This window comes from Pristiophorus japonicus, unplaced genomic scaffold (assembly GCF_044704955.1).
Source record: "Pristiophorus japonicus isolate sPriJap1 unplaced genomic scaffold, sPriJap1.hap1 HAP1_SCAFFOLD_367, whole genome shotgun sequence".
NCBI lineage: Eukaryota > Metazoa > Chordata > Chondrichthyes > Pristiophoridae > Pristiophorus > Pristiophorus japonicus.
Window position 1 is genome coordinate 117,043 of NW_027253510.1, and position 19,704 is coordinate 136,746.

The window sequence follows — 19,704 nt, forward strand, 5'->3', positions numbered from 1 at the left end:
TTTAATCTGGGATAGTGAGTTAGGGCTCACTGCAGACACGGTGTGTCGGTGGTGGAGGGAGTCGTTGTTTAATCTGGGATAGTGAGTTAGTGCTCACTGCAGACACGGTGTGTTGGTGGTGGAGGGAGTCGTTGTTTAATCTGGGATAGTGAGTTAGTGCTCACTGCAGACACGGTGTGTCGGTGGTGGAGGGAGTCGTTGTTTAATCTGGGATAGTGAGTTAGTGCTCACTGCAGACACGGTGTGTCGGAGGTGGAGGGAGTCGTTGTTTAATCTGGGATAGTGTCGAGCTTTGAGTGTTGTTGTAGCTGCACAACAGTGGAATTTTGAGTGATATGGCCGAGGCTGGTCCAGCCCATTCTTTATCTTTGTATCTGTCTCTCTCTCCCAAAAAATTGTGATTCTCTGTCAAAAATGTATATCTGGAATTTGGAAACTGAGATAACAACAACTTGCATTTATATCGCGCCTTCATGTAGAAAAATGTTCCAATGTGCTTCACAGGAGTGTAATCAGACAAGAGTTGACATCGAGCCACTAAAGAAGGCAGGTGATCAAACACTTGGTCAAAGAGGTCGGCTTTTAGCAGCATCTTGAGGAGAGAGAGGTGGAGAAGTGAAGAGATTTGGGAAGGAAAATTAGGGCCTAGACGGCTGAACCAATGTTTGGGGGAAGAGAATGAGGATGCACAAGAGGCCAAATTTGGAGGAACGTAGAGGCCTCGGAGGGTTATAGAGTTGTAGGAGGTTACAGAGGAAGGGATGGGCGAGGCCACGGAGAGATTTAAACACAAGGATGAGAATTTTAAATTTGAGGTGTTGGTGACTGGGAGCTAATGTTGGTCAGCGATGAATGGGACTAGTGCGAGTTTGGCTAAGGGCAGCAGAGTTTTGGATGAGTTCAAGTTTATGGAGGGTGGAAGATGTGAGGCAGGCCAGGAGAGTGTTGGAATAGTTGTGTCTGTAGGGAACAAGAGCATGGGTGAGGGTTTCAGTCGCAGATCGGCAGGGGCAGAGACGGGCGATATTACAGAAGTGAAAGAAGGCGGTCTAAGTGTTCCCAGATCACAAGCTCACAATTTCCTCTCCAGTAAAATTGTGAAAACACAGTAACAAGGAGGAACTCTCAAAATCATTTGTTCTTGTCCTCTCTTATTTGTGACATTTGTAACCAGACTGATTGTACTGGCTGCCTTAAATGTCACTGTGCACAGCCCAAGTGACCATCAGCAGGGGTGGGTGTTATCCCCAGTTTAAAGTGTATGTACACACGTCATCAAACCCACAAACAAAGCCGCTCTTTCAAAAATGGTCAATCCATAAATAATCTGCATCGGTTTTATTTACACTGCCTCCTTAATGACACTTCCGTAACAGGAATAGATTTTGGTCCTTCATACACGTGATTGGCATCCAAAACCGGGCCATGAACAACCTCTTCTGCTAAAACTGGTCGAATTATTTTTAGAAGCCGTACCACAACAGGAAAATGCCCAACCAGGGTATTTCCTGTAAATGCTGACCTGATCTCCTATAATAAGTGGTAATGTTAAGAATGTAGGAAGAATTAGGGATGAATTATACATAATCTACAACGCACACAGGCCCTGTGGCCCAATGGGTCCGCGCCGGTGTTGATACACCACACAAGCTCCTCCCACTCGAATTACCATCAGCCGTGGCTCAGTGGGTAGCACTCTCTCGGTGGGAGGGGCCAGGAGTGAGCAGGTACTGCTGGTTGTTTGATTAATGCTGGGGGTTGGAGTGAGTTTGTAAAAAGTTGCTGTTGAGTTTTGGGGATATTTTTTTCCGGTTTTGGGGCCTTTTTGGCCCATAAACAGCAGCCAGATGTGCTGGGCCCCTCAGAGAACAATGTTCCCAGGATGCATTTAATCAGGGGAGAAAATGTTGGGGGAAGGGAGAATAAAAGACCCAAAGATTTGGGCCGGAACCCCAGGAGATTTGGAAAAGAAAACACGGTGGTGGTTCAGTGCAAGGATAAGGAGATACGAGCTTGGGACATTATCCAGGCAGTACATGAGGACTGCGGTGAGAGAAGCTGCTTTGCCTGCTGACCAAAGCCCAATGTTGGGTTTGAGGTCTCGGTCAGTGGCTGAGAGGAGGTGGGAAGACTTTTACTGAGTTTGAAGGTTGGTGATAAGTTCTTGGATGTATCTCTGCTGTACTCTGAAGAGGTGATGGTCTCATTCTTAAACCTGACGGTTTATATTGCGGGCGATGTGCTAATAAAAAAGTTGGAGTCGTGGGACACTAAAATTTGCTCGGCAATAAAGAGGAGATACTCTCCAGGAACGCGGGAAGCAGGTGGAACCCGTTCTGTAAAGATGTGCTTCCCAGAGGGGATGATGTCATTACCCTGCAACATGAAATTTGAGACAATGGAAGGACTGCAGTACTTCCGGGTACTGCATGGTAACCAGGTGAAGATTTGCTATTATTGTCTCGGACACGACCAGCTTGGAAGAAGCTGTCCAGACCTGTACTGCTATAACTGCGGTGAATCTGGACACATTGCTTGGAGCTGCAAGCCAGAGAGCTGTGGGGTGTGTCACAAAGGCCCCACCCTCTGAATGTGAGGCAGAAGGAAGCCCCTTGAGTGACGAGGAGATGGGAGAATGAGCAGGAGGTGTGAGTGGAGTGGCTGGAGGAGCAGAGCAGGCGGAGGACACTGCCGGCGAACGGAATGAGAAAAGAGCACAAGAAGAGGCAGAAAATTGCGGAGCAGAGAACAGGACGGAGATGGTGGAAAACATACCAAGTGTGGTGGAAAAGGACAAAGACAGCGAGGGGCAGCATGGGTCAAGGGCAGAGTCGAGCCATAATACGGCTCAGCTCACCCTAAGGAATCGGGTGTCCGTGGGGGGAGCGGAGGTGGGAACGGGGTAAGTGTAAGTACTCCAAAGAAAGGCGGGGAGTCAGATATCCTGGGGAGCAGGAGGGGGCAAAACAAGGAGAGGGTGCAAGAGGCAGGAGTCTTAAAGGGGCAGCAGGACAACGAGTGGGGAGACAAAGAAGCCAAAAGGGAGCAAGATAGGTGAAGACGCACCATTGTCCCAGAGAGAGAAGAAACGGGGAGCAAGGGTCAGTGGTGGAGCTGAGGCCGAAGGGAGCGGCACTGTTGGAGAAACCACGATAGCAGGAAGACTGTCGAAGGGACATTATATAAGAACACAAGAAATAGGAGCAGGAGTCGGCCATACGGCCCCTCGAGCCTGCTCCGCCATTTAATACCATCATGGCTGAGATAAACCGAGACACTGTCTGCTCTCAGGTGGACGTAAAAGCTCCTCTGGCACCATTTCAAAGAAGAGCAGGGGAGTTATCCCCTGTCCTCGCCAATATTTATCCCTCAATCAACAACAAAAACAAATTATCTGGTCATTATTGGCTGCCCCGTTTCCCACATTACAACAGTGACTACACTCCAAAAGTACTACAGTGGTTGTAAAGCGCTTTGAGACGTCTGGTGCTCGTGAAAGGCGCTATATAAATGCAGGTCTTTCTTTGTGTGAATATGTTTTTTCCAGAGGACGGCCCACTTGCTCTTGTTATTCGTTCCTCTTTATGTGGTTTGTACTTGAGCTGTGAGAACCCTGTAAGGAAGTTCAGTGACAATCAGCTATCTCTGAAACATCGACGGTAGCATATTATACAGTGTGTGAATGAACAGGAATTTCATCTTTTAAAAATAATTAATTTGAAATGTTTGGCCCGAGGCTCACAGCCGTGACTCTGACCCTCTGTGTTGCAGTGGGTAAGTAAATGTCCAGAGTGGGGTCACCCAACCTGGGTTTGGTTTCATATGATCACATTTCTGAGTTTGATTTCGCGATTGTTGCCGGGTGGTGTGAGTCAGGTATTTTGCAGTCAGATATTTATGTTTAAGAATTGAGATATGTTGGGATTTCTCATGGTTCAGTGGACAAATACCCGGTAAGATGTGACACTGAGCCACACTGCCCAGTTATCCCACTCCTGGTCTGTGTGTGTGACTGCTGGGGTGTGGAGACCAATAGGATCAACTGCTCTTCCAGGCTGAGAAGCCATCCACGATGTATTGTTCAGATTCACTTGTGAAGAACAGGCGTTGGGTGAGCTATCAGTAGGCTGGCCCCTCCTGTGAGGTAAGAGACAGTATTATACTAAAAGCAAAGGCTGACACAAATGAAAAGCAATGTGGAAATAAAGCAACAAAGGGATACAAAGAAAGTAAGAGCTGCATAAAGGAATACAGAAAAAACTGGTGAAAATTATCAAAGCAAACAGCAGAAGTTATCAACAACAACAACTGGTATTTATATAGCACCTTTAATGTAGTGAAACTTCCCAAGGGGCTTCACAGGAGTATTATGAGAGATAAAATTTGACACCAAGCTGCATAAGCAGAAATTAGTGCAGGTGATCAAAAGCTTGGTCAAAGAGGTATGTTTTAAGGATTGTCTTGAAGGAGGAAAGAGAGGCGGAGAGGTTTAGGCAGGGAGTTCCAGAGCTTGGGGCCCAGGCAACAGAAGGCACGGCCACCAATGGTGGAGCGATTATAATCAGGGATGGGCAAGAGGGCAGAATTAGAGAAGCACAAACATCTCGGGGGACTGTATGGCAGGAGGAGATTACAGAGATAGGGAGGGGCGAGGCCATGGAAGGATTTGAAAACAAGGATGAGAACTTTGAAATCGAGGCATTGCTTCACCGGAAGCTAATGTAAGTCAGCGAGCTCAGGGGTGATGGGTGAGTGGGACTTGGTGCGAGTTAGGACACGGACAGCCGAGTTTTGGATCACCTCTAGTTTACGTAGGGCCGAATGTGGAGGCCGGCTAGGAGTGCTTTGGAATAGTCAAGTCACGAGGTGACAAAGGCACTGATGGGTGTTTCAGTTTATTTAGAGAAAGGGAGTGGTTGAAGGGGAATGTGGGCCCAATAAAGACAGATACAGGCGAGACTATAATAGATTATAAGGGCATGGCAGACTTGGGCAATGGAAACTGCATCCATTTAGAAGAATTTACTGGAGTTAATGCATGTAAAAAATGTCACTGTGTAAATATTGTGACTGAAGAGAGACAGATCTCCAGGACCTGCTGGTTACCACCCCGGATATTAAAAGAAACCAGTGAGGAAATTGTAGATGTGTTTGTCATTGTTTTCCAGAATCCTCTAGAATCAGGAATTATGTCCTTGGTCTGGAAAATTGCAAATGGTGCTCCATATTTGAAGAAGGGAGGAGGCAGAAAGCAAGTAACTACTGACCTGTCAGTTTAATGTCAGTTGTGGGGAAGTTGCTGGAATAGATCACCAGGGACAGAGTGACCGAGCACGTGGACAAGTCTGAGCTGATCAAAGAGAGCCAGCACGGATTGTGAAGACTAGGTCATGTCTGGTTCATCGAGCTGAATGTGTTTCGGAGCTCACTCACATGGTGGATAGGGGAGTGTCTACGGATGTGGCCTGCATGAACTTCCAGAAAGATCAGGTTCCTGACAGATTATCAAACATGAGAAGGCATGGAATTGAAGGGGACTCAGTGACATGTGTTGGTCATTGGTTGAGAGATAGGAGACAGTGACAGGTACTCTGATTAGCAGGATGTGACAAGTGGTGTTTCCCAGGGATCGGGACTGGGGCCTCAGCTCTTCACCATATTTATTAGTGATTTGGATGGAGGGACAGAGTTGTACATCCAAGATGGCACTGAGTTGGAGACACAGTAAGTTGTGCAGATGGGAACAGGAAGTTACAAAGGTACAGAGACAGACTCAGTGAGAGGGCAAAACTGGCAGGTGGGGTTTATTAGAGGGAAATGTGAGGTCATCCATTTTGGATCCAAGAAAGACAAATCGGAATATTTTTGAATGTGTTTTACTTGTATGGGGTGTTTGTGAACATCATTGAGTGGGATACACCTATTTATGTGTCTCTATCTATACAGCAATCTATATTAAAATTCAGGCACCAGTGGACTTTAAGCAGGAATTTTTAAAAGAACATAAACTGATTATATTATACAAATATATATTAATTAAGTGCCGTAGCAAATTAAGATCCTCTTTCTTAGCTGAAACCACCTTTAGTGTTTTGAACTTGCCTTGTAGTCAGCAAATACACGAGGATCGGTCACTGCTTTGAAATGTAAATCGCTGGTGAAACTAGTGAAAGTGGGTTACATAGAAACATAGAAAATATGTGCAGGATTAAGCCATACGGCCCTTCGAGCCTGCACCACCATTCAATAAGATCATGGCTGATCATTCACCCCAGTATCCCTTTCCTGATTTCTCTCCATACCACTTGATCCCTTTCGCCATAAGGGCCATATCCAACTCCCTCTTGAATATATCTAACGAACTGGTATCAACAACTCTCTGCAGAAGAGAATTCCACAGGTTAACAACTCTCTGAGAGAAGAAGTTTCTCCTCACCTCGGTTCTAAATGGCTTACCCCTTATCCTTAGACTATGACGCCTGGTTCTGGACTTTCCCAACATCGGGAACATTCTTCCTACATCTAACCTGTCCAGTCCCATCAGAATTTTATATGTTTCTATGAGATCCCCTCTCATTCTTCTAAACTCCAGTGAATACAGGTCCAGTTGATCCAGTCTCTCCTCATATGTCAGTCCTGCCATCCCGGGAATCAGTCTAGTGAACCTTCGCTGCACTCCCTCAATAGCAAGAATGTCCTTCCTCAGATTAGGAGACCAAAACTGAACACAATATTCCAGGTGAGGTCTCACCAAGGCCCTGCACAGCTGCAACAAGAACTCCCTGCTCCTATACTCAAATCCACTAGCTATGAAGGCCAACATACCATTTGTCCTCTTCACCACCTGCTGCACCTGCCGACTAACCTTCAATGACTGATGTACATGACACCCAGGTCTCGTTGCACCTCCCCTTTTCCTAATCTGCCGCCATTCAGATAATATTCTGCCTTCGTGTTTTTGGCACTAAAATGGACAACCCCACATTTATCCACATGATACTGCATCCATCATGTATTTGCCCACTCACCTAACCTGTCCAAATCACCCTGCAGCCTCTTAGCATCCTCCTCACAGCTCACACTGCCACCCAGCTTAGTGTCATCTGCAAACTTGGAGATATTACACTCAATTCCTTCATCTAAATCATTGATATATATATTGTAAATAGCTGGGGTCCCAGCACTGAGCCCTGCGGCACCCCACTAGTTACTGCCTGCCATTCTGAAAAGGACCCATTTATCCTGACTTTCTGCTTCCTGTCTGCCAACCAGTTCTCTATCCACATCAATACATTACCCCCAATACCATGTGCTTTAATTTTGCACACCAATCTCTTGTGTGGGACCTTGTCAAAAGCCTTTTGAAAGTCCAAATACACCACATCCACTGGTTCTCCCTTGTCCACTTTACTAGTTACACTTCTCAAAAAATTCTAAAAGATTTGTCAAGCATGATTTCCCTTTCATAAATCCATGCTGACTTGGACCAATCCTGTCACTGCTTTCCAAATGCACTGCTATTTGATCTTTAATAATTGATTCCAACATTTTCCCCATGACTGATGTCAGGCTAACTGGTCTATAATTACCTGTTTTCTCTCTCCCTCCTTTTTTAAAAAGTGGTGTTACATTAGCTACCCTCCAGTCCATAGGAATTGATCCAGAGTCGATAGACTGTTGGAAAATGATCACCAATGCATCCACTATTTCTAGGGCCACTTCCTTAAGTGCTCTGGGATGCAGGCCCCGGGTATTTATCGGCCTTCAATCCCATCAATTTCTAAAACACAATTTCCTGACTAATCAGGATTTCCTTCAGTTCCTCCTTCTCCCTAGACCCTCGGTCCCCTTGTATTTCCAGAAGGTTATTTGTGTCTTCCTTCGTGAAGACAGAACCAAAGTATTTGTTCAATTGGTCTGCCATTTCTGTGTTCCCCATTATAAATTCACCTGAATCCGACTGCAAGGGACCTACGTTTGTCTTCACAAACTTTTTTCTCTTCACTTGTCTATAGAAGCTTTTGCAGTCAATTTTTATGTGCCCAGCAAGCTTCCTCTCAATCTCTATTTTCCCCCTCCTTATTAAAACCTTTGTCCTTCTCTGCTGAATTCTAAATTTCTCCTGGTCCTCAGGTTTGCTGCTTTTTCTGGCCAATTTATATGCATCTTCCTTGGATTTAACACTGTCCTTAATTTCCCTTGTTAGCCACGGTTGAGCTCCCTTCCCCGTTTTATTTTTACCCCAGACAGGGATGTACAATTGTTGAAGTTCATCCATGTGATCTTTAAATGTTTGCCATTGCCTATCCACCATCAATCCTTTTAAGTATCATTCGCCAGTCTATTCTAGCCAATTCACGTCTCATACCATCGAAGTTACCTTTCCTTAAATTCAGAACCCTAGTCTCTGAATTAACTTTGTCACTTTCCATCTTAATAAAGAATTCAACATATTATGGCCACTCTTTCCCAAGGGGCCTCGAGCAACAAGATTGTTAATTAGTCCTTTCTCGTTACACATCACCCAGTCTAGGATGGCCAGCCCTCTAGTTGTTCTTCGACATATTGGTCTGGAAAACCATCCCTAATACACTCCAGGAAATCCTCCTCCACCGTACTGTACCTGTTTGGTTAGCCCAATCTATATGTAGATTAAAGTCGCCCATGATAACTGCTGAATCTTTATTGCATGCATCCCTAATTTCTTGTTGGTGTTGTCCCCAAACTCACTACTACTGTTTGGTGGTCTGTCCACAACTCCCACTAGCGTTTTCTGCCCTTTAGTATTCCGCAGCTCTACCCATACAGATTCCAGATCATCTAAGCCAATGTCCTTCCTTACTATTGCATTCACTCCTTCTCTAACCAGCAATGTTACCCTACCTCCTTTTCCTTTCTGTCTATCCTTCCTGAATGTTGAATACCCCTGAATGTTGAGTTCCCAGCCTTGGTCACTCTGGGGCCATGTCTCCATAATCCCAATTATATCATATTCGTTAATAGCTGCCTGAGCAGTTAATTCATCCACCTTATTACGAATACTCCTCGTATTGAGGCACAGAGCCTTCAGCCTTGTCTTTTTAACACTCTTTGTCCCTTTAGACTTTTGCTGTAATGTGGCCCTTTTTGATTTTTGCCTTTGGTTTCTCTGCCCTCCACTTTTATTTTTTCTTCTTTCTATTTTTTCCTTCTCCCACCATTTTATTTCCCTGTCTCCCTGCATAGGTTCCCATCCCCCTGCCATATTAGTTTAACCACTCCCAAACAGCACTAGCAAACACTCCCCCTCGGACATTGGTTCCTGTCCTGCCCAGGTGCAGACCGTCCGGTTTGTACTGGTCCCACCTCCCCCAGAACCGGTTCCAATGTCCCAGGAATTTGAATCCCTCCCTGCTGCACCACTCCTCAAGTCACGTATTCATCTGAGCTATCCTGTGATTACTACTCTGACTAGCATGTGGCACTGGTAGCAATCCTGAGATTACTACCTTTGAGGTCCTGCTTTTAATTTAACTCCTAGCTCCCTAAATTCAGCTTGTAGGACTTCATCCCATTTTTTACCTATATCGTTGGTAGCTATATGCACCACGACAACTGGCTGTTCACCCTTCCCCTCCAAAATGTCCTGCAGCCGCTCTGAGACATCCCTGACCCTTGCAAGGAGGCAACATACCATCCTGGAGTCTCGATTGCGGCCACAGAAACGTCTATCTATTCCCCTTACAATAGAATCCCCTACCACGATAGCTCCTGCACTCTTCTTCCTGCCCTCCTGTGCAGCAGAGCCATCCATCATGCCATGAACTTGACTGCTGCTGCCTTCCCCTGATGACTCATACCCCCCCAATAGTACCCAAAACGCTGTGTCTGTTTTGCAGGGAGATGACCACAGGGGAGCCCTGCACTATCTTCCTTCCACTGCTCTGCCTGATGGTCACCCATTCCTTATCTGCCTAAGTAACCTTTGCCTGCGCTGTGACCAACTCACTAAATATACTATTCATGACATCCTCAGCATCGCAGATGCTCCAGAGTGAATCCATGCGCAGCTCCAGTGCCGCAATGCGGTCTGTCAGGTGCTGCAGCAGGATATACTTCCTGCACATGTAGTCGTCAGGGACACTGGAAGCATCCCTGGCTTCCCACATAGCACAGGGGGAGCATGACATGTGTCTGAGCTTTCCTACCATGACTTAACCCTTAGATTAACTTAATTTGGCAACAATGTCAAAGGTAACCTACTGATAAGGAAATACAAGGAAGAAAAAAAGATTAAATACTCACCAATCCACCAGCCAATCACTTACCCGCTTGGCTGTGATGTCGCCCTTTGATTTCTTTCTACTTCTTTGTTTACCTTCTGCCTCTGCACCAGATAGTCTCCCGACTCACCGGTCCTCGAACTCCTGCTGCCTATCGAAATCTCGGGCCTTTTATAGGCCTCCCGACTCACCGCTCCTCGAACTCCTGCTGCCTATCGAAATCTCGGGCCTTTTATAGACCTCCCAACTCACCGCTCCTCGAAGTCTCGCTGTCTCTCGAACTCTCGGGCCTTTTATAGGCTCCTGACTCACCGCTCCTCGAACTCCCGCTGCCTCTCGAACTCTCGGGCCTTTTATAGGCTCCTGACTCACCGCTCCTCGAACTCCCGCTGCCTCTCGAACACTCGGGCCTTTTATAGGCCTCCCGACTCACCGCTCCTCGAACTCCCGTTGCCTGTTGAACTCTCGGGCCTTTTTCTAGTGTCGGGGGCAGGAAGCAGTGGCAGCAAAGGTAAGAAGGGATATTAGTTCACCAGTGCCAGCTGCTCCCTTCCTTTATTGATTTGTTGCTAGCCCATTCTCTCTCAATTCACCAATGTTGCTGTTAATCCATTCATCTGCTGATGTGCCTGCTGCTTCAGGAATTGATTTCCGTGTGTCCATGGCTCTGGAGTTGGTTCAGTTCTCACTGTCCCACTAACTTACTGATTTGTTGGTATTGCCACTGCTCCCATTTATTCACTGATGCTCACAACTCCATTCGTTTTCTAACCAGAATTTGGGGTTTGCAGTTCTCCGTGTGTTTAATCCGGTCCGCCAATACTTGGAGAAGCCGGGCTCCCCCTCGCTGTTTGCCGAGTGTGTTTGTGGCTGCCCAAATCCAATTGTGGGCTGCAGCCCGACCCATTCAATGAGAACAACTTGTATTTATAGTGCCTTTAACGTAATAAACCCTCACAAGGCGCTTCTCAGGAACGGTATCAGACACAATTTGACACCGAGCCACATAAACAGATATTAAGCCAGGTGAAGAGATCGGGTTTAAGGAGTGACCAAAAGGAAGTAGAGACGGAGAGGTTTAGGGAGGGAATGCCACAGCTTCGGGCCCAGACAGCTGAAGGCACGGCCACCAGAATGGTGGGGCGAAGGAAGTGGGGGATGCACAAGAGGCCAGAATTGGAGTGCAGAGTTCCCGGAGGGTTGAAGGGCTGGAGGAGGTTACAGAGATAGGGAAAGGGCAAGGCCGTGGAGAGATTGTAAACTCACTACCTGACTGATTTCATTTCCTCGAGTGGTTGAGTCTGAAGTGAGCACTCGTACCTACCCACCCAACACATTTACAATCACCCAATTGATATTTTTGGCCGAACCGACCCCCCAGACTCCTCGTTAGCTGTTGTTGGGCCTTGAGCCTACTTGAGGCTGATTGGCCTATGTTGCAATCCAGATGAACTCGAAGCACACCCCAGGACTCGCTTATCAGGCACTAAACGGCCACCTACGCTTATTTAACGGAACTGGCGCCAGCACCATTAGCATACTCGAGGGTCCTAGCGCCTGCTTTAGGCGGCCGTCCCGAATGCCTGAAAATCTTCTGGGGCCATTGGATGTTTTCAGGTGCTCTTGGGGTGAAGGGCAGACCCTGGGAAATTGGTCATTCTTGCTCCTGTTTTCCGTCTGGATAATGGGCGCAACGATGACCAATTTCTCACCCAATATTTCTCCAAAGCAAACAATCTCAGGCTGTTCAAACTCTCCTCATAGCCTCAGGTGCCTGAAGACAGAAACTTTTCTTTCACAGCCATAGTTCCCCAGCCTGTTTTGAAATAACGATGTTTTCAGTGATTGCCGTCCAAGATAACTATTAAGCAATTCATTAATAAGAGGAAGTTGAGTAACAGAAGCAAGGACATCCTTGGGGCTCAGTGCAATAAACCACATTGTGGAGTCTTGCTGGGACCCAAATTCCTCTTTATTTTTAAAGCTCAGATTTTAACCAACAGGCCATCTCTTGGAGCAGGGGGAGTCAGTTAGTAACTCTGCCCTCCCCATGTCTCCCAGGAGTTAATGCCCAGTTAATGGACATGTGAGAAACTGTGCAACACCACATATCCCATCCGGCATTGCAAACCCATTTAAAGTAGTTCCAAACTTCTGTGTTTTTAAAATATTTTTCTATTTGTGACATTCAGAGTGAAGCATTTTAGAGCCACCGGTTTCTTTCTCCTTTTCTCCCCCTTCACATTACTGTGGCCGCAACCGAGACTCCAGGATGGTATGTTGCCTCCCTGGTGCAAGGGTCAAGGATGTCTCGGAGCGGGTGCAGGACATTCTGAAAAGGGAGGGCGAACAGCCAGTTGTCGTGGTGCACATTGGTACCAACGATATAGGTAAAAAAAGGGATGAGGTCCTACAAGACGAATTTAAGGAGCTAGGAGCTAAATTAAATTAATAAAACGTAGGACCTCAAAAGTAGTAATCTCGGGATTGCTACCACTGCCATGTGCTAGTCAGAGTAGGAATCGCAGGATAGCTCAGATGAATACGTGGCTTGAGCAGTGGTGCAGCAGGGAGGGATTCAAATTCCTGGGGCATTGGAACCGGTTCTGGGGGAGGTGGGACCAGTACAAACCGGATGGTCTGCACCTGGGCAGGACCGGAACCAATGTCCTAGGGGGAGTGTTTGCTAGTGCTGTTGGGGAGGAGTTAAACTAATATGGCAGGGGGGTGGGAACCAATGCAGGGAGACAGAGGGAAACAAAATGGAGACAAAAGCAAAAGACAGAAAGGAGATGAGTAAAAGTGGAGGGCAGAGAAACCCAAGGCAAAAAACAAAAAGGGCCACTGTACAGCAAAATTCTAAAGGGTCAAAGTGTAATAAAAAGGCAAGCATGAAAGCTCGGTGCCTCAATGCAAGGAGTATTCGGGACCCAGGAGAGGGCTCTGAGCTAGTTAGAATGGGTGAGAGCTCAGATGAACAGGGCCCTAAGAAAGAATTCAAAAGGCAGGAGGCAACAGAGCAGAGTAGCACTGGGGTAAGTGTAAACCACAAGGTGATAGGAAGAGACAATATGTATGAATATAAAGGGGCTGCAGGAGGGGTCAAAACTACAAATCATGGTTTAAAAACTAGTATTAAAACACTCTACCTAAACGCACGCAGCATTCAAAATAAAGTAAATGAGTTGACGGCACAAATCATTACAAATGGGTATGATTTGGTGGCCATTACAGAAATGTAGTTGCAAGTTGGCCAAGACTGGGAATTAAACATACAGGGGTATCTAACAATTCGGAAAGATAGACAAGAAGGGAAAGGAGGTGGGGTAGCTCTGTTAATAAAGGATGATATCAGGGCAGTTGTGAGAGACGATATTGGCTCTAATAAACAAAATGTTGAATCATTGTGGGTGGAGATTAGAGATAGCAAGGGGAAAAAGTCACTGGTGGGGTTAGTTTATAGGCCCCCAAATAATAATTTCACGGTGGGGCGGGCAATAATCAAGGGAATAATGGAGGCATGTGAGAAAGGAACGGCAGTAATCATGGGGGATTTTAACCTACATATCGATTGGTCAAATCAAATCGCACGGGGTAGCCTTGAGGAGGAATTCATAGAATGCATACGGGATTGTTTCTTAGAACAGTATGTTACAGAACCTACAAGGGAGCAAGCGATCTTAGATCTGGTCCTGTGTAATGAGACAGGAATAATAAACGATCTCCTAGTAAAAGATCCTCTCGGAATGAGTGATCACAGTATGGTTGAATTTGTAATACAGATTGAGGATGAGGAAGTAGTGTCTCAAACGAGCGTACTATTCTTAAACAAAGGGGACTACAGTGGGATGAGGGCAGAGTTGGCTAAAGTAGACTGGAAACACAGACTAAACGGTGGCACAATTGAGGAACATTGAATGACTTTTAAGGAGCTCTTTCATAGTGCTCAACAAAAATATGTTCCAGTGAAAAAGAAGGGCGGTAAGAGAAGGGATAACCAGCCGTGGATAACCAAGGAAATAAAGGAGAGTATCAAATTAAAAACCAATGCATAGAAGGTGGCCAAGGTTAGTGGGAAACCAGAAGATTGGGAAAATTTTAAACGACAGCAAAGAATGACTAAGAAAGCAATAAAGAAAGGAAAGATAGATTACGAAAGTAAACTTGCGCAAAACATAAAAACAGATAGTAAAAGCTTTTACCGATATATAAAAAGGAAAAGAGTGACTAAAGTAAATGTTGGTCCCTTAGAAGATGAGAAGGGGGATTTAATAATGGGAAATGTGGAAATGGCTGAGACCTTAAACAATTATTTTGCTTCGGTCTTCACAGTGGAAGACACAAAAACCATGCCAAAAATTGCTGGTCACGGGAATGTGGGAAGGGAGAACCTTGAGACAATCACTATCACTAGGGGAGTAGTGTTGGACAGGCTAATGGGACTCAAGGTAGACAACTTTGAAATGCATCCCAGGGTATTAAAAGAGATGGCGGAAGTTATAGCAGATGCATTCGTTATAGTCTACCAAAATTCTCTGGACTCTGGGGAGGTACCAGCGGATTGGAAAGCAGCTAATGTAACGCCTCTGTTTAAAAAGGGGGGCAGACAAAAGGCAGGTAACTATAGGCCGGTTAGTTTAACATCTGTAGTGGGGAAAATGCTTGAAGCTATCATTAAGGAAGAAATAGCAGGACATCTAGATAGGAATAGTGCAATCAAGCAGACGCAGCATGGATTCATGAAGGGGAAATCATGTTTAACTAATTTACTGGAATTCTTTGAGGAGATAACGAACATGGTGGATAGAGGTGTACTGATGTATGTGGTGTATTTAGATTTCCAAAAGGCATTCGATAAGGTGCCACACAAAAGGTTACTGCAGAAGATAAAGGTACGCGGAGTCAGAGGAAATGTATTAGCATGGATAGAGAATTGGCTGGCTAACAGAAAGCAGAGAGTCGGGATAAATGGGTCCTTTTCGGGTTGGAAATCGGTGGTTAGTGGTGTGCCACAGGGATCTGTGCTGGGACCACAACTGTTTACAATATACATAGATGACCTGGAAGAGGGGACGGAGTGTAGTGTAACAAAATTTGCAGATGACACAAAGATTAATGAGAAAGCGGGTTGTGTAGAGGATACAGAGAGGCTGCAAAGAGATTCAGTTAGGTTAAGCGAATGGGCTAAGGTTTGGCAGATGGAATACAATGTCGGAAAATGTGAGGTCATCCACCTTGAAAAAAAACAGTAAAAGGGAATATTATTTGAATGAGGAGAAATTACAACATGCTGAGGTGCAGAGGGACCTGGGGGTCCTTGTGCATGAATCCCAAAAAGTTAGTTTGCAGGTGCAGCAGGTAATCAGGAAGGCGAATGGAATGTTGACCTTCATTGCGAGAGGGATGGAGTACAAAAGCAGGGAGGTCCTGCTGCAACTGTACAGGGTATTGGTGAGGCCGCACCTGGAGTACTGCGTGCAGTTTTGGTCACCTTACTTAAGGAAGGATATACTAGCTTTGGAGAGGGTACAGAGACGATTCACTAGACTGATTCCGGAGATGAGGGGGTTACCTTATGATGATAGATTGAGTAGACTGGGTCTTTAATCGTTGGAGTTCAGAAGGATGAGGGGTGATCTTACAGAAACATTTGAAATAATGAAAGGGATAGACAAGATAGAGGCAGAGAGGTTGGTTCCACTGGTCGGGGAGACTAGAACTAGGGGGCACAGCCTCAAAATACGGGGGAGCCAATTTAAAACCGAGTTGAGAAGGAATTTCTTCTCCCAGAGGGTTGTGAATCTGTGGAATTCTCTGCCCAAGGAAGCAGTTGAGGCTAGCTCATTGAATGTATTCAAATCACAGATAGATAGATTTTTAACCAATAAGGGAATTACGGGGAGTGGGCGGGTAAGTGGATCTGAGTCCACGGCCAGATCAGCCATGATCTTGTTGAATGGCGGAGCAGGCTCGAGGGGCTAGATGGCCGACTCCTGTTCCTAATTCTTATGATCTTATTATGATCTTATTTCCTCCCCAACCCCCTCTTTTCTAATGATGAAAGCAATGGCCAGATTGCACGTGTGGTGGCCCAGTATCGATGCGGACTTAGAGTCCTGTGTGCACAAATGTAATACATGTTCACAGTTAAGCAGTGCATCCAGGGAGGCGCCACTAAGTTTATGGTCCTGGCCCTCCAAACCGTAGTCTTGGGTCCACGTCGACTGTGCAGGACCATTCTTGGGAAAAATGTTTTTAGCGGTTGTAGATGCGTACTCCAAATGGATTGAATGTGTGATAATGTCGGCAAGCACGTCTGCAGCCAGCATTGAAAGCCTACGGGCAATGTTTGCCATGTACGGCCTGCCTGATGTCCTTGTAAGTGACAATGGGCCGTGCTTTACCAGTGCCGAATTCAAGGAATTCATGACCCGCAATGGGTTCAAACTGACAAGTCTGCCCCGTTTATGCCAGCGTCCAATGGTCAGGCAGAACGAGCAGTTCAAACAATCAAGCAGAGCTTGAAAAGGGTAACTGAAGGTTCACTGCAGACTCGTTTATCCCGAGTCCTGCTTAGTTAACACACAAGACCCCACTTGCTCACTAGGGTCCCTCCCACTGAACTGCTCACGAAAAGGGTCCTTAAGACAAGGCTCTCATTAGTCCACCCTGATCTACACGAACAGGTAGTGAGCAGGCGGCTTCAACAGAATACATATCATGATCGCGCAAATGTGTCATGCGACATTGAAGTAAATGACCCGGCATTTGTGTAACTATGGACAAGATCCCAAGTGGCTTGCTGGCACTGTTTTGGCCAAAGAGGGGAGTAGGGTGTTTGTGGTCAAACTTGCAAATGGAATCACCTGCAGAAAACACTTGGACCAAACCAAACTCAGATTTACGGTCTATCCAGAACAACCCAAAATAGACTCTACCTTTTTCGACCCTCCAACAAACACACAAGTGGCAACCGACCCAGCGGTTGACCACAAAGCAGAACCCATCACCCGCAGCAACCCAGCAAGGTTCACCACCCCCAGCAGCCCAGCAAGGCCAGCTGCGCAGCAACCCAGCGAGGGCCCAACAAACGACTCACCAAGACCAGCATTTACACCGAGACGATCAACCGGGGAAAGGAAGGCCCCAGATCGACTCACATTGTAAATAGTGACACTATTGACTTTTTGGTGTGGGGGGGGGGAAGTGTTGTTATGTATGTAAACCTGTAAATACCATGTCTAACCACCAGGGGGCTTATCCCCTGGAGTCCCAAGGGATCCCCTTGGGAGCACCTGTATATAAGGAGGTCTCACAGGCTGGAGAGGCACTCTGAGACCTGTAATAAAAGACTACAGTCACATTAACTTTGAGCTTGCAGTATCTAGTCTGACTCTTTATTCAAGACATAACAGATATAATTTCCAAACCTGCCACATTGCTGCCACAATTTCTGATCTATGAGGGGGACCCGCATGAATGTCCATTACCCCTGATTAACTTTGAGACCCATCCTGTGCAGAGAGAGCCCATACAGGGTGCGCCAGATGTCTACATCGATGGGGCCTCATATCACATTGAAGGATCCCCCACACCGGGTATGCTGTGGTATTGCCAGAAAGAACCATCCAGCGAAGATGCAACAGGCAATCCTCACAATATGCAGAAATCGCTGCACTTCTAATTGCTGTGAAGGAGACCTCAGATAGACCGGTGAATATTTGGTCTGATAATGCCTATGCATAAACACCATGTTCTCCTTGCCCCTATACCACAAAAATGACTATCGTACGATATATGGCAAGGCCCTGGTCCATGGGCCCTGGTTACGCCTGCTCTGGTCATACCTTGGATAGCGATCCCAGCCCTGCTTCATAGGAAAGGTAGCAGCCCATAGAAAAGGGGGTCCACATAGCGAGGCAAATTCCAGAGCAGACAGAGCCCCCAAGGATGCTGCAATTGATGGGGAGATAGAGGATATAGTTGTTGAGCCCTGCAATGCAGTTAGCAAGGGCTCCCCACAGATCACCTAGATTTAAAATCCCTGCAGCAGCAATACTGGTCATAAGCACCTGGCACGAGGAAGGCAGACCCCTTCCTCAACCAACAGCCTGGGCTCCCAATACCAGACTAGCCACTGACCCTGACTCAGATGAGAAGTTGCTGATGTTCCAAAGAAAGCCGAACGCCTGCCCATGGTGTGTGTTCCACCAGAGATGGGTCAGGAACTGCTCTCCCTCTTTCACTCCCACCCCACAGCAGAGCACTATTCGGCCCTGGTAACCTTCTATAAGGTAGCATCCAGAGCTTGGTGACCTTCCATGAGGGAAACAATCGACCAATATGTGGCACGATGCCTACCATGCCTGCAACACAATCTTCCCGCGTGTACTAACTGAACCTTGCTTCAAAGCGCGCCTCCACCTCAAGGGCCATGGACTCACCTCCAAGTAGACTTCATTGGGCCACTTGTACAGGTGCAAGGTAATTTCAGCATGCCCTAGTGGTGCTGGATCAATTCACTAAATGGATCGAAGCATTCCCCTGCCTCTCCAACACCACAATCACAGCAGCCAACACACGACTGAATCATGTGTTTTGTAGGTAGGGAGTACTGGTACAAGTGGACAGCGATCAAGGTTCACACTTTACCAGTAGGATTTTTACCCACCTGTTGGAAATGTTGGGGTAAAACACAAACTACATATTGCTCACCGCCCCCAGTCGCCCGGAGGGGTTAAAAGGGGGAACAGCGACAGTGCACTGGAAATACGGGAAGGGGAGGGTCTCTGCTGGAGATGTTATTGTACTGTAGTGAACCCCTGATGTGTGGCGTACACCTTACGAGGTGTACAATGTATCAGGCCCAGTATGTGTATACAAGTCATGGGGAACATTGTGTGACAACCAATGCCAAGACGACGAGGCATGGGACTTAGGAATAACCTATTAAGTCGTCCACCTTTTGTTTCACGCCAACCGCCCCAACTGTATTGGGTGACTATCGGCTGCTCCCGGTAAGCATTCATAACATCACCGACGTCAGGGTAGTGTTTCTAGAACAAGCAGAGGCCCTGAGAGTGGTGGATAACTTTGGCCGTCCACTTTCCCCTCTCTCTCTCCAAGCTTAAAATCCATTCTACAGCAGTCATCCACCTCACACAAACATTTAATACAATGAGACAGAACAATGCCATAAACAGCAGAGCTATACAAAAGCTAAGAGTCAGCCCATGGTGGAAAACAGTGTATGATGGAGGACAACACCCCTGGCTCACGACCCTCTCTCTCAATGTTTATGATATCATCATAAGGAAAATGAGGAAGAGGATGAGACAAATAAGGAGGATTTTAATTTGGAAATAAGACAATTTTTACGTGACATAATTGGTGACCATTAGGATCTGCTACGTGAGAAAACTCCTGAGAAAGCTGAACCACC

At 46.4% G+C, this 19,704-nt stretch overlaps 1 protein-coding gene across 5 annotated transcripts in view; it reads left to right on the top strand.

Annotated features, from left to right (window-relative positions):
• The window catches only part of LOC139250296 (uncharacterized), a 169,533-nt gene that overhangs the window by 61,536 nt on the left and 88,293 nt on the right, over positions 1 to 19,704 (top strand). Inside the window, exon 1 of one of the 5 annotated variants that reach the window (XM_070872786.1) lies at positions 3,596 to 3,774. The exons of the other annotated variants lie outside the window; for them this stretch is intronic. Within the exon in view, the coding sequence (XP_070728887.1) occupies positions 3,723 to 3,774 (52 nt within the window). The 5' untranslated portion in view covers positions 3,596 to 3,722. Of the gene's footprint in view, positions 1 to 3,595; positions 3,775 to 19,704 lie in introns of those variants that run through there. 5 annotated transcript variants of the gene reach the window in all.